At 37.9% G+C, this 15,460-nt stretch overlaps 1 protein-coding gene across 3 annotated transcripts in view; it reads left to right on the top strand.

Moving 5' to 3' along the window:
* Nucleotides 1-15,460, top strand: part of WWC3 (WWC family member 3) — a 99,532-nt gene that overhangs the window by 45,862 nt on the left and 38,210 nt on the right. For all 3 annotated transcript variants that reach the window (XM_039714284.1, XM_039714283.1, XM_039714282.1), the window contains exons 5-7: nt 1,843-1,922; nt 8,065-8,194; nt 13,706-13,855. In XM_039714284.1, the coding sequence (XP_039570218.1) occupies nt 1,843-1,922; nt 8,065-8,194; nt 13,706-13,855 (360 nt within the window). The remainder of the gene's footprint in view (nt 1-1,842; nt 1,923-8,064; nt 8,195-13,705; nt 13,856-15,460) is intronic.

Genomic DNA, 15,460 nt, shown 5'->3' with positions numbered 1-15,460 from the left:
TTGCTTTCTCTCTACAAACTGTCACAAGTAGTAAATGGTCTGCAGCCAAATTATTTCAGTTCAAGCCCACTGTCTTCATACCATTTACTCATTTTCAGTGAGGTTCTGCTGGGCTGCAGATTTAGCCACTTATTTGGAAATCTCTTCACAATTCAGTAGACCTATTGGCCAAATAGAATTTTTCAGCTGATTGACCAGAGCTCTTTTATGAGGAGAGGGAAGTTCAAGTATTCTGACAATTGTAGGCAGTTCTCTAACAAAAATGTTCCTTATTTATGTATTTTAAAAAAAACAAAGTAAAGTAATGGTTTTGTTAAATAAGTATTTTAAAAAATACTTATCCTTGCAGGATAGTGTTCCATTTTTGTTGTAGTGACCACTTTTCACATGAGTGCCTCTGAAAATAAATCCCGTTCACCACCCTTCAAAGGCATTTATTCTATCTGTATATATTTATTACATGCTGCCTAGTGTTTGCTTGTTTTACATACTCTAAATGTCAGCATATTCTAAGCAAGAAAACAAGCTTTATTTGTTTAAGTAATATTTGAAGAAAATAAAAAAGGTTTTCACATACGACTATTTTCCTCTCTTCGTCCTTAAACAAAATGACATGGGATCTTATGTTCAAGTGACTGTGTGCATAGTCATTGAGTTGTTTCAGGAACTAGAATGAAATAGGCACTATAATGTACATGATATTAATGATGCATTTTCTCATTTTACTTTTGGTGGGTGTTAAAGGAGCTGGTAAGGATATAGTGCTTAGGGGCTCATGCTATGAATTTTGATGAAAGGGAGAGAGCTGTGCAGGATGGTGGGACTCTGATAGTCCTGGTTTGCATCCTGATACTGATGCAAAGCCTCTTCCTCTTGGAATAGAGCTGAAAAAAAAATTAATTTTTTTATTCTCTTTTTTGTAAACTCTGTTTTGTAATGACTTTGTAGTTTGCTGATGTACATATGAAAATCAAGAGCGCTCTGGGTAAATTCTAGCAAATATGCTGAGTTTGGTAGCTTCAGAAGAGAGAGCTTTTTTCCTTCCATCCCTGCTTCTCTTTGTGCTCGCAGTTTAGTCTTAACCTCACTACCACATACTGAAACACCCCTATTCCCCTCATTGTCTGCTGTCCCTTGCATTCTCCTCTCCCTGTTGCCTTCAGTTATATGTCAGCTTTGGAGGGCAGGAGGCTCTTACTTTGCAGATCATGCTTGGCTCTTCCATGGTCTGCACAACCTACTCAGGTAACTGTTTCCATAAAACTACAAGAATAGGTTTTTAGAGACATCTTTGCTATGTCACTTTCAATTTATGCTCATTAATTGGATTAAGATAATTGACAAGGGGGTTGAGAGGGCAGGATAATATGAAAATAACTGTGGAAAGCCAGGCTGCCATTTCTGGGAGACCAGCTCTGCTGCCAGTAATTTTGTTTTCCAGGATTGAAAAATTAACAGCATTGAATGTTTCATCTTTTTTAAAGTTGACTAAAGAATTTAAGACAGTTGAGAGGTGTCTTTGCTGCAAAGGGAGAAGAAAATTTTTATGGGTTGAAACTTGCTAGCTGTTAACATAAACTGTTGGAGGAAGAAACCTTATAGAATAGATGAGGAAATTGATACTTTGAAAGCTGAATGTTTTGACTGGTTTTTGATTGGGACTTCAGATATTTAGGACAGTCTTCTGTTATTTTAATGCACAATTTTAAAGCAAAAAGAGAAGATAAATTTTCACTTCCAGTTCTTTAATTTAGCTTAAGATTTTTAATTAAAAAACCAATTATTTTTATTGTGGAATTTACTGTTACTCATTTTTACTTTTAATTATTTTGTGTTATTCAGCTTTCTAGGCTGAAACGAGAATTGGCACAGATGAAGCAGGAGTTGCAATATAAAGAAAAAGGAGTGGAAACTCTGCAAGAGTAAGTTAAGAGTTCATGGGAGGATCTTTTTTGGGGTTTGGGTTTATTTTTTAATTGCCTTCGAATGAATTTCATAGAAAAGTGTTGTCAAAAATAAAATGTTAAAGGCTTTGCTTCAGTCTTTCTGCTGTGATAGGGACACAGGATGACACAATGTGAAAGGATAGAAGAGTTAAACAGAATTGGTTGGAGCTGTGATTTCGTAGGTTCACATGCAAGAATAGCTTTATAGGCCATGTTCTTTAACTTTTCCTCAAGATACCGCCAAACTGGAATTAGATTTTAAAAAATATTTCCCAGATACTTTTTGGAGATACCTACTGCCTGGAGCACAGCCCAAAGCACCATGCTGTTGAGTAGTTTCCCTATGGCAGTACCAAGGCTTTCTGGCTGGGCACAGAACTTTTCCTAGAGGGAATTCTGTACACCACAATGCTTCTTCTCCCTGTTACCTGATGGTCAGACCATCTCATTCTGTACTTTATGGCTGATTTGTGCTTGTACTGTAAAACTAGTGTCTGTGAGACCTTGGATTGTGTTGCATGTGTGCAAAACATCTGCATGTAAAAGTGGCTCATTGTCTCCTCCCAGTAAGGAAAGGAAGCTCAGGGCAATTTGCCACTGCTCCCAGGGCAGTCAGGCAGCCCCTCTCTGTTTCCTGTGTGCACAGTGATGCCAAAGGCTGTGAGATGTTGTGGTGACGCTCTCCCTGCCACTCTTCCTGCAGGCCATCTGATGGGAAGGGAGCTGCGTGACTTCCATCTGTGTGTCCTTAGTCACCTGCACACGTAGCTCATACACGGCATGCCCAGTGGGATAGGGAGAGAGGTTGCCAGGCCATGAAAAAGATGGCAGGTAAACACAGGTTGTTGTGGCTTCCAGATTCCTTCAGCAAGGCCAGTGGCTAGACCAAGAGCTTGAACAGCACTTGGATCTGCCTTGGATATGTGGCTGTGCATTTAGAAACCTTGGCCTTTTTTCAAGCATGCATGTGAACAAACTGCCTAATGTAGGAGCTTCCTGAAAATGTTGTAACTGTTGCATGTCTGATGGATTTTGCAACATAAGTGCAGCAGCTGCAGAAGTATTTTGAAGCTTTGGATTTATTGTGTTGGTGCTACAAAGCATGGGCTTTCACATCAGGAATTTTGATGAAATTCCAGGGATCTTGGAGCAGTTAGCATACTTATTTTCCAGTTTTGATTGGTACTACGATAGCAAAACAAATTAAAGGAAGATTCTTAGATTTAACTTATAAAAAAGGAGTAACCCATGCACTTATTTTTTGTGTGTTTGATTGGTTTTTAGATAACAAAATTTTCTGATTTTTTTAAACAAGCCTCTTTTGCTTTATAGTGCATTTAGAAAATTTCATAGGAGAAAACTTGTTCAACCAAAATACCAAAATTCTTAATTGGCAGATACAAAGTTATCATTTACGGGCATAAATGTATTTTTATTGAAACATTTAGAGGTAGTTGGGGGAATTGATTAACTGAAAATTAGTAAAATAAAGCACTGAAAGTATCTGCAGTTTCAATATACTAAATAATATTTTAAATATAGTCAGCATATCAGTATGGTGGTGTAGATATGTAAACAGTGACAGAACAAAACCAGTTTTGTCTTATGACTCTTAATCATATTTTCTTAGAGTAAGAATTGCTATTCCATTTCTGCTTTTTTAATTGTTTTCCTTCTCTTGATTATTGGGTTATTTTAAGGGTATAGGTTCAATTGTTTTACAAAAGGACTAACCACTTGACTAGGATGATGAAAGTATTTGAAGACCATTGGAAACTCAAGATTGTTTAATTAGTATAATTCATTTAAGATAGTCCAGTAAAGTAGTGCAACTTTTTGAAAAATAAAGTCTGCAAATGATTAAGAATACAAATGTTAGTCTTGGATTATAGCCCGAATCAAGTTGCCCATGTTCCAGGATGGGGTTATAGGAGAGACATATAAGAAAGGAATTATTTTGAAGCATATCTGATTAGTCAGTAGTCACTCCAGTCATGTAGTTTAGAAGTTCAGGCATAACAACTCAGTGCTCCAGTGCTGCTCATTGCTGCTGTTGCTGCAGTCGCCCTCTGTCCCGCTGATGCACTGGGTGGCACTTGTGCTTGCAGGAGCTGGGGAGAACCTTTTGACTGTGAGTTACCTGGAGCTGTGCTCTGCTCTCTGCAGTGACTTCTTCACTTGTGAAAGAGACTTGTGGTTTTGTTTTTGTTTTATCCTTTTAAGTGGTTTTTTTATTTGCCCTTCTGGTGAGATACATGTGGTTTTTTTGGGAGTATTTTGCTTCTAGGAGGAAGTGAGCCAGTTTGGAGAATACTTAAACTAACAGCTGAAGAGAGGAGCTTCTCTCACCTCCTTATGTAGTCAGTAGACGAATTAGCCTGAAAGCCTAACTGTGCTCTAGCCTGTCCTTGTGCAATCTCCCCGCTGCCTCCTGTGTTTGTTGGGAGGGAAGGGTCACTCAAGTCAAGTACCAAGGCTGAAGTAGTTTAGTTTTTCCATATCCTCAAAGTAAGTGTATTGTCCAAAAAGAATTTCTCTGCTCCTTCTTTAAAACAAAAATGCTGGGTTTTTTTCTCTGTTCCCCCCCTACCCTGCTTCCCATTCCGCTTTAAATTTTATTACATTTCAGACATTTCCCACTTCTGTTACGTTTTCTGAAGTTTTGGTCTGCGTCATTCTTCTTCCTTCTTGTGCTAAGTCAAATCTTCAAGTAACTGCCAAACTGCAAATGGCATGCATCCTGTTCAGGTTTTTTAAAGGCATGTACATCACTTTATTTCAAGTGTAAGCCAAGAACAACATTAGGAGCCCATGAAACTTGGGCCTTTACATCTGGCTGAATGTTTGCTTTGAAACTGTTACCAAAATGGCATCATGTGCAGATATTGGAACTTGCTGCCAGGTGACTCTCTGTGCAGTCTTGCTTGGTATAGCTCTCAGAGAAGAGACAGCTTTTATGGAGAGGGTGGTTGGGTTGCTCAGTGTTTCCACCATTTTATGTTGCTGTCTGATTCAAATGCCTTTGTTAAATGCAAATCTCTTACATTGACATTTTCCATATACAGTGTCTGCCTTGGACTGTGTTTTGTTTTCTGTTCTTTTTAATTTTAGTAAAATGGCTTAACCATCTTTGAGGAGAATGAAATGAAAACAAAACCACAAAATTACTATAAGAGTGGCGTTTTATGAGCGGATACCCAATTGAGGGGGATTTCGATACCTCTACAACTTCAGTACTGTCAGAATTCCAATATTCATAGAGCTGCAGCTTTTTATCAGGACTGTACATTCTGGAGTTTCGTCTAAATTTGATAATATTGTGTGTGATAAACCTTTGGACATGGGTTTGTGTTTGCCCAGTGGAGAGTTTGTAGAGCTCACTGTTCAAAGCCTGCAAAGATCCCCACCCTGCAGGGTGGTGCATCTTGGCCTCCGCCACCTTTGCCCAAAGGTGCGTCTGATCCTGTCACAGTCCAAACTTACAGGGTTAAAAATGAGCCTTTTCTGGAACAGATTCCTTCCTCTGGCCTGGCAGCAGGGACTGAGAAGGAGGAGCAGTTCCTTCTCCCCTGTGTTTTCAGTGACCCTACTGCTCCCCGTCAGGAATTTTGGAGGAAGAAGGCGTTTAGCAACAAAGGAAATGAAAACTTGGCCAGTTGGCCAGGAGAGCAGAGTGAATGCTGTGAGAAGTTGGGAGTGACGAGGAATTAGGACTGGCTAAACAATTTGTAGCTACAGACTAATTTAGAGGTGAGATCTGACAAAAACTTTAAAATTAGATTTTTGCTCAAGTACAGGCCTGTGCTTTGGTGGAGGAAAATGGAGGAACACGGGATCTGCCCTATAGGACTGAAATGATGACAAGCACATCAATAGTCTGTGTATCCTAGAAACATCTTCATGTCTTTACAGTCTTGCATGTTAGTTGAGTATTCTTAATATCCATACAAAGGTCTGATCTATATTTTTGGCATGCTATATTCCATTAATAAAATGGAAGACTCCTGCTAACTCTATAGCTTTCAGAAATAAATCTTTATGAAAAAAGGGAAAAGAATGAATAGACAATAAATAACAGGTAATTTTGTAAGCTACTTTAGTCAGTTTGGGTTGCCAGCAATACTGATTTAAGCCTAAATATTTTTGGCAGTAGGAACTTCTCTGATTCTTTCCTAAAACAAATATCAATTCATAAGCTGGGCTCCAAAGTGGCGTCCAGGAACATGAATATGTGGATAACCGGGCAGAAATCTGGTTGAAATTAAATAATTTCCTTTTCCTGAAATGCCACCTTAGTCCTGGCAAACTGTATAATGAGCAGTTGTGTAGAATGCATTTTCATGTCTAATATTTGAATATGGTTCTTAACATTACAGTTACCTTCAGATTAAAATGTGTTATCTTTTTTACGTGACTTTTAGTGAATTGGATTAGTTGTTTTATCCTGGTTTTATCTGCTCAGGATTTTAACTGAAAATTAGTGAAGACTCAAGGAAACATTGTGAGAACAAAAACAAACAAACCCCCAGCTTTAATACACATAACATTTAAGTCCTTATTCTTGAACCACTATTCATAAAAGATTTTATGTTTTCTTATGTAACTTGGGGAAATTTGTTTTCAAAGAAAACTTTTGAGATTCAGACTTATTTTGTGTTGTCTCCAAAAAGAGTAACTGCAGAAAAAAACCAAACAAATGAAAACAGTAGAAATCAACCTGTTTTTTTCCCTAAATATTGTTAGCTGCACAATAAAACCACTGGATTTTAATTTACTCCTTTTGATTTTTCATTTTAAAGTTTTAATTTTAAAACAAGTAATCAGTTGTAAGGGGAATTGCAGTGCTTGTATTCTAACTGGCAGAACATGCTGAGAGACTCTTGTTGACACTAATGTAATAGCTGTCTTAAAACTTGTTGGTTAGTCACAATATTTTAAATAGAGTTTGGGTATCCTTCTTCTGTATGTGTAGCATACCCTCTCCTACTGCATCTTTTTGAAGATTGATGTCTGTCAGGAATGATGTGCGTTTTTACATTTAATTCTGTTAATCTCACATACCTTTTCCTGAAGCTATTTGTTCTTAGCATTGGCCTAAAGACTTTACACTTACCACATTTTCTCTGCATACATTGTTTTCCTGCTAGATTAACAGGAAAGTTTAGTTTTCTATATTTTAACGGGCACTTTACATGATTTTCAATAGTTGCATTAAATAACCTGTTAAAACTCCATAGTCATCTGTTGTAAATCCAAGACCTAATAGTTCTTCTGACAAGTTCACTATAGTCTCTTGTCTTATTCTTTATCTGTAAATCAAAGCAAATTATCAAGATGATATACTGGACTAGTCTTCTGCATCCCGATATGTTATCCTTTACTATTGTGAAATGTTGGAAAAGAGGTTGGGAACTCAGCCAATGGATGTTCCACTTGAGTGATTTTAATATGTCAAGATGGAAACATTAGTATTACTTCAGTCTTATGTCATAACTTCTGCTCTTGCTTCTTGATTAAAGGTTAAAATCTTCTGCGATGTTCCCATATCATGTCTTTCAGTGCAGAATGATAATGTCTTACAGATATCTTATGGATAAGATAGTCAAAGAGGCCTATAATGGCAGGATAGCATTTGCAATAAAATTTTAGGCATTAAAAATTTCTTCCTGAGAAAATGAAATGCCTTTGTTAGGCATTTCTAAACTTCTTAAGCAGGATCCAGTAGAAACTCTGGAACAGATACTGCAATATGTAATGCTGCATGAAAAATATGACAGCTAGACTGCTCATGGTTACTTTTTGAGTTATAACCATCTAGGTTAGTTTTAGGTTCATTTTGCTTTTGGTGCATGAAATCACCTGCAGGCATTACTCATAAATAAGCTCTGCGTTAGGATATTAAACCCAGGAAATTTGTTGCTTTTGCAGAACCTGGATAGATAATTGCTTTGCTTTGTCCTTAGAGTGGTCTTGGCATTGAGTGCTGTGTTAATTCCAAGTAGAGTATCGTTTTATTCCTGGAAATGAAGTGGGACATGAATAAACAAGAGGTCCGGAAAAGTCCGTGTGCTTTCTAATTATGTGAAAATTCCTAAATTTGTCTTAATATTTTCAACAGGATTGATCGTAAGATGTCAAATGCTCATACAAATTACAGACTGGATGAAGCACAAGCTATAATGAGTGAACTTCGAACCATAAAGAAAGCTATATGCACAGGTGAAAAAGAAAGGCAGGACCTTATGCAGGTAAAAAATATGCTACTGAACTACTAAATAGTAGTAACCTACCTCTGTTTTTTTGCTTGGGTTTACATTGGGTTTACCAAGTTTAAATAAGAAAGTAGGATGGCCTAAACTGATTTTTCTGTTTGATAATTGCCAATAGCAAGCAGTTAGAAAAAGGTAAGTAGTCATTGTCTATACTGCAAGCACAGGACTTCATATACATTTCATATTTTTGTCTTAAGTTTCATTTATGTCAGTGTTTCATTGAATATAGCTTTCTATTGTTGCTATGTTGCTAGTTGCTATGTGGTAATTACATGGTATTAAAAAAAAAGCCTTTGTGATTTGTGGTAGTTGTTTCTAATTTTATTTTATGTCTCTTTGTATTACCTATAATGAAGTAGAATTGAGTGTTCATGTGCTAAAATGTTTATTCTTGTGTCAAGCATGTATATCCCTTTATATGTATTTCCCCAAACTGGATCTCTGCCACTGTCACACTTTTTGCCACAAGCTCTCAAGTTTGACAGTGTATCAAGGCTCCTGTTAGTTTCAAAATGTTCTCACAAAACTTTCAAATAGTATGAATAAATACAATGTATATGCAAGTGTGAAATTGATGGATTAGAGCATGAGGATTGAGGGGAGATACAAACCTGAGTCGTGGTCTAACTTTTGAATGGATTCTGTGCCCTGCCTCGAGCTCTCAGCTGTGTGCATGTTATTAATGTGATTGGAGCTTGAGCAAAGAACAATGACTCTCTGCCACCAAGGGACTTCACTGCAGACTTGCCTAAATATGCTGCATATACAAAGAGGTGATAAGGACAGTTCTCTTCACCCAGTCTTCAAATATTTGTTTAGAAGAAGACATCTTTGTTACCTAAAGTTGTGGGACCATACTAAATTACCATTGCCATGCAAACATTTTCTTTCAGTTTTCTCTGCAGTGGTGTTTTTAATTTTTTTTTCCTTTTCAGTTGTTAAATGATATGGGAAGTTTATAATCTTCATATAATGAATTTCCATAGTTTTGCAATTATTAAGTCTCCAATGCATTACACAAAGATCATCTGTTGGACCACAGGTCCTTGTTCAAGTAGACAGAACACTGAAGTCGCTATGAAAAGTTTCTGCCTTGGCAATTTTTAGCAATCTTGTTATTTTGGGCTGGCCAAGTTTTAAAGTGATTCTCAGTCTTCCATGTGCCTAGCTAGCAAGAAGTGATTAGAAAGGCACTTCTTCATGGATGCAGTAACACACATTCTAGGAAACTAACTGGTAATATAAGGACTTATGTGTGAGATCTTGGAGCAGTTTAACTACTGGCCTTGTTTTTACTTCCCTAGTAGATTTTTTTACTTCTTTTCCTTACATTTTCGGTCCTCAGTGGCAGTAAATCCAACTGTAAACATTGAGATGCTTTGAAAATCATATTTGGTAAACCAATTTTAAATGTGCCTGCAGTTTCTTTAAATAGTGTTGTGGGGTTAGAACTCTAGGATCAAGGATTAGGCAGTGCTGGCAGGACCAGAAAGAGATTGCACAAGACAAAAGCAAAAATGAAAAGTGTTTCATCCTTCATGGCTCCGTGTGATATACAGGAAATATGAGTCTATTCTCTCTAGGAAGAGAGATACTTCTAAGGAAATATCTTTTTTTAATTAATGACAATATTTTGTGATGGAATCCAGTATTACAACATTAGAGTATATGCAGTCCAGGAGAATGTAGAAAACAGTTGTTCCACACAAATGTAGCATGCAAAACATTTCTTCATGTTTTGTAATAATGGCTATACAGAGGTAAATGCCATCGTTTACAAGCTCTATAGTTGTAAAAATGGTGTATTTTTGCCAGCTTACTGTGCTCTGCAGAAATATCCAGCTCTCTTTTTAAATATTGATTAAAAAAAATTGCTTTTGATGTTACCAAAGTAATCTGTGCTATGACTTTTAATAACTATTTGAATATTATTGTCATAGATTTAGTTAGCTATGTCAAATAAGTACAAGTCTATTTTAAATGTCTTCCTAATAAGTTCAGAATTCAATTTGCATTTTCCTATTCATATTGGACTTGTATTGTCCTTGAAAACACTACATTTTAAAGCTAGTGTTGTTCAGAAAAACTTTCTTTGGAAATCGTTTTTATTTTGAAATGTGTTAATAGACAATTTATAAGTATAGTGTAAAAAATATGGGGTTTTATTTCAGAGAAAGGAAACAGACTGTTTCTTACTACTTTTTAATTTAGATCTGGCCAGTGTAAGCAGCAGAACTAAACATAGTAGAAGTGACTCAGTCTTGTGTAGGTGCTTGGAAAATTGTAGCTGTTGTAGAAGTATGATAATTGGTTTAGTTGTGTGGGTGAGGGTGGTCAGATTTAAATTGGATGCTGTGATTACAAATAAAGCAAAATATGCAGTGCTACTACTCAAAAAAAGTGGGCAGACTTCTTATATAAGGTTGAATAATAAAGGTGTATGGTTAGGTTCCTGAAAGCAGTGTGTTTATCTCTCCTCCCCCATCTCTTTCTTAATTTTGTTTCTGTTCAGTGTGTGTATGCTTTTAAAATGTCATCCTTGTAGAGCAGTGGACTTTGGTTTTTGTGGGGTTTTTATTTCTTCTCTTTTCTGTTCACTTTTTTACCAGATAAATTGGCTAAATAGGCTAGATAGGAAGTGCAGTGAAATTGTGCAGAGTGCTCCCAAATCATATGGCAGCAGGTAGTGGTGAAATGACAGTGCTCATTTCTCTCCTTTTGGGTAAGTCTGGGCTGGTGTGCCTGGAACTTCACATTAACAGTAGGCTTATTTGGCAGTTTCCGTGGGATTGCCATAAACAATCCTTAAACTTGAGATGAAAGATGGATTCCTCTGTGTAGCTGGGGAGGAAATTACTCCTACTGTTTATAATAACAATTCTAAATTGTTTCTATCTAAAACTGTGCTAACTTGGGTTGTAATTTTCCATGTTAGGGGTGCTGGTGCCTGTTTTCACTCATCCAGCTAGAAGGACTTAATGCATTTATGCTTGCCCTAGGGCATTGTCATCTGTGCTTGTAGATGTAAGTTAAGGTGATGCTGCTTGGTGACTGCCACCTGTCAAATGCTTTCTGATTTCTAAGTAGGGGCCAGGATTCAGCAGCTGTGCCTGGATAGGAAGCCTGGCCAGCAGCCAAGTAGCCCTTCACTACCTGCCAGGGACAATGCTAGAGGGCATCAGGAGCGTATCAGGAGTTCATAAAGTAGCTGAAATGCAGGCAAAAATTTAGATTTAAGTTCTGGCATCAGGATCTGTGGTATTGCACATACCTGTAACGTAATGTTAGCCAAAGGTGGTAGATGGAACATAACTTATTAGGAGAAACCTCAGGCTTTCTGAATCCTGAGTTTTTGTTGATGCGTCTGGCTGTGCTTTATGGGGAAGAGGCCATGATCTGGAGTTATTATTTCCATGTTACAAACCCATTAGGGATACCTCTTGATCCTCCATACAGAAGGAGTCTTGACAGGACTGGATGATTTCCAGTGAGTTTTGAAGAAGAGGGTTAGACAGGAGTCTACAGTGGTCATAAAGTAAAAGTTGTGAGGTTTTCCCATGTTGTGGAGCAGTTCCTTTCACAAGGATAAAGGGACACTAGCTAGGAATCTCTTGGCAATTAAACTTGAAATTGAACTTGCAGTTTCAGGACTGAGAAGAAAATATGGTTTTTGTCCTTCATACTAAAATGGCTCAGTTCAGTTGGGAGGTGGCAGAAGAATTAGATTTTTTGGTGGACCCAAGACCAGTTAAGCTTCTGGAGGCAAGTAGTGGTAGCCTTGTCCTACTGCCAGCGCATCTGGCATTGCTCTGTGCTGTCCTCTCTCCTTGCCAATGCCGCTTGTGAAATCCCAGCCCCTCTCAGACCTGTGGAGAGCAGGCAGAGACTGAAGAGGGAGCAGCACAAGCTGTCCCATACATGGCATGTACCATGTGCCATTCCTAATCAGAAGGAAACAGAGTGTGTGATTTGAAAGGCTGCCAGGGAGGAACACAGGACCCTACTCTTGTGACTGGGGAGCCCACTTGCTCACTCATCCTGTACCAGGCTGGCTGTTCTCCCTCCTTTTCATCTCTGGTGGAGGCTGGCCTGAGGGAGGGGCTGGTATATGAGAGCAGAGGGAATGGACCATGTATGATAGAAATGGAGGCCATCAGAAAAATCTGCTTTTTCTGGCTAGTTTCAGGCCTGCTACAGTTCTGGATGCTTCCTAGGCTCTGAAACCAGATGCCTTCATCTTCAGCATGGCCTTGCTCTTCTTGTCAGTAGCAAACAGTTGCTGTTACACAGGTTCATTTCTGGGCTCAACTAATGGCATTTGATGTAAGAAAAAGCAGCACTGCTGTGTTACTCTTTTGAAAACAACACTTGAAGACTGAGAAATCTTCTGATAATTGGATATGTACAGTAACCTCGGCTTGTGGCAAATCACCAGAAGTCAGTGCCACTGAAATTCCTGAGGACTAACCAGCCTTTTTCTCAATGCAATGCCCGTGATTCTGTAGTTCAGACACTAGAGTAAGCAGTTTCAGTAAGTTTTTTATGTGTATTTTTTGAACCAAATTTTTTGATTGTGTTATGATTTATAAATTACTACAGATCTTCAAATTTCTGATATTTTTTCCCCCACATTTTTAGATTGTCCCTTTTCATGTGAAGGATAGGTGAGAGGACAGAATGTTTTTCATTTTTGTGGGATGTGTAATGCTGTCATAAATGACAGCCGGTGATTTTGTTACTAATACTGCATTATCTGTAATTTTTGAACAAGAGAGAATGCACAATGAGAAAGAAAAAGTGATATTAACAGTTTTGTTCTTTTAAAGGTTTTTTAAGAGCCTGTCAACCAAGCTTATATTGTCAAAAAAGTTATTTTTGCTATTTTGTGTGATTCTGTCATATTCCCCTTTCCCCTCAAAGACTGATGTTTCTGCTTTACTTTGACAGTTTGTGTCATTGTCTAGACATTTCAGCGATGTCCCTTGCTTAACCCAAAGTGTAAAATATCTGTTAACTATGTGAACCCTGGCTAAGAGAGCACAGGGATGATATCTGCTGTCATAAAAGTGCAATCAATACAAGGTATTCATCAAGTTGGATAACAGTAGTGACTAAGGAATGTAACCTGTGCAGAAGATGGCAAAAGGGCAGGTGAATCACATTTGTCTTCCCTGTCAGCTAATGTGAAGTTGACAGCTGCTAGATTTAAAGAGCTGCAAGCCATACAGAAGATAAGACATTCACAGATCTAAAACAAATAATATAAAGTCTGCTTACTGTTACGTGTATCTTTCAAAAGGAGAGATTTATTCCAAAGCAAACCTTTTGCATGCTGGTAACACAGCAGTGAATTTTACTTCCTGTAAATTGCTCTGTATAGGCAGGCTACCAGTTTTTTTAAAACAATAAAATATATTTTTTTCTGTTATTAAAAAGTATTATAAGAACAGTTTTTTCTAATATTTTAAAATATGTCTTCTCCTTTAGAGCCTGGCCAAATTAACAGATGGATTCAGGAATAGCTGTTGTATTACAGATTCCCTGCAGGATCTCCAGCACAATTCTAGTTCACTCAGTGACTCCTGTTTACCTCAACAACACTGTGATGCTTGTTCTCAGACTGACATCACTGGAGAGGTATGTGAGTGTTCCTATGTGAAACATGTGCTGTACAAAATTAGCTGCTTTTGAACTATAGCGATACAGTGTTATTAACTCTTTTAATTGAAGAGGTGTTGGCTGGAGCAGAAGGAAAAATCTAAAGCAGTACTGGTGGTGAGGGAGTTTCATTTGCTTGTTTTTTCCACTGTGTGCAAGCTGTGGGCTTGGGGGTTCTGCTGCTGGAGCGTGGCAGAAGGATGCAGGGACATGCTTGTGGGCAGTGACAGGTAAAGTCAGCTCTTGGAGTCAGCCAGCCCAGCAGAGCACTTCTTGCATTACCACTGTGGTGACTGCAGGCTCAACTTGGAGTAACAGCTCTTGCAGAGGTATCCATGGACCTCTTCTCCTCATATTCTCAGCTCTGAATTACTGGTACTTGTAATGAGGCAGGGAGGAGGAAAATTCTTCAGCCAGCTTGAAGTTGCAGTAGAGACATGATTTTGCATAAGATGTTAGCATTGTGGTAGTAGTGATAGCTGTGTATTTTTTAAAGTTTTATTTTTTATATCTTGTTTTTATCATGCTCATATTCATTGTTCATATACGTTGAAGATGTGTAGTAGATCTCTGCTACTTTCCTCTAAGACAATGAAAGTATTTTTTTTCTCAAAGTATTTTTCTTAATCAACAAAACTTATGATATAGTCTATTATACCTTTGTGCTCAAATATGCCTTTAAATATGATATTTGAGGAGAACATACTGGTTTCCTTGGAAATCGTTCTATCTGAATGAAATTGTGTACTCCAAATAATAGTAAGTAAAAATTCAGCTTGCCCTAGTACTATGCAGCCCAGTCGTTCATCAGTAATAAAACATATGCCTCTGTGGATGACTGACACCAAAGCAAGAAGGCAACTTGTTTGTAGTTTGGTAGTATGGTAGTTTAGATGTTACTTTACATTTAGAAATCACCTCATTGTTGGCTTTACCATCCCATTTTTCATCTATTATAGTCCTCCTTCACTGCTGACTAGTTGTCAGATTGGATGTCTCCAGAAGGTCTCTACTGAAGAGGAAATCTTGTTTTTGAGAAAACTGAGTTAATGCTAGGCTGTCTTTCAAGGTGTTAGGTAGATGGTGTCTTCAGGATGTCATTTTTCAGATGGGATTATTGAATTCTGAAACAAATTACCAAAAGGAACACAGGAGCATTTTCCCATTTGCAGTATACAATCCAAGACAAGTACACAGTGGAAATTATGTTTATCAGGTATAGGCTTTTTGTAAGGGAAACAAAAATACGTAATTACCCGAATCTTTTCACAGAACTATTGTTAGTGCCATGTGAGTAGAAAAGAGGTGGAGTTTTTGCCCATGGGATGATGGAGACAGAAAAAGGAGCAGCTAGAGGAGAACTCTGGAGGTGCAGCAATGCACTTGTATAGGAGCTTAGGTTTTGACTATTAGACCATACACAAACTTCTGAGGAGGGAAGTGCTAATGCCCTAAAATAGAAATTGCTGTAGAAACATTATGCAGTAGGAGTTGCAGCATAAATGCGCATTCTACAACTGCTGCAAGGATCAGGTGGGTTTTTTTGCACTAATTTAAAATGCACTAATGTTGTAGGTGCTGGGT

The sequence above is a fragment of the Passer montanus genome, unplaced genomic scaffold, assembly GCF_014805655.1.
Source record: "Passer montanus isolate IOZ18808 unplaced genomic scaffold, ASM1480565v1 scaffold3, whole genome shotgun sequence".
Lineage (NCBI taxonomy): Eukaryota > Metazoa > Chordata > Aves > Passeriformes > Passeridae > Passer > Passer montanus.
Note: the sequence above shows the minus strand (reverse complement) of the source record. Positions and strands in the feature narration are given on the sequence as shown.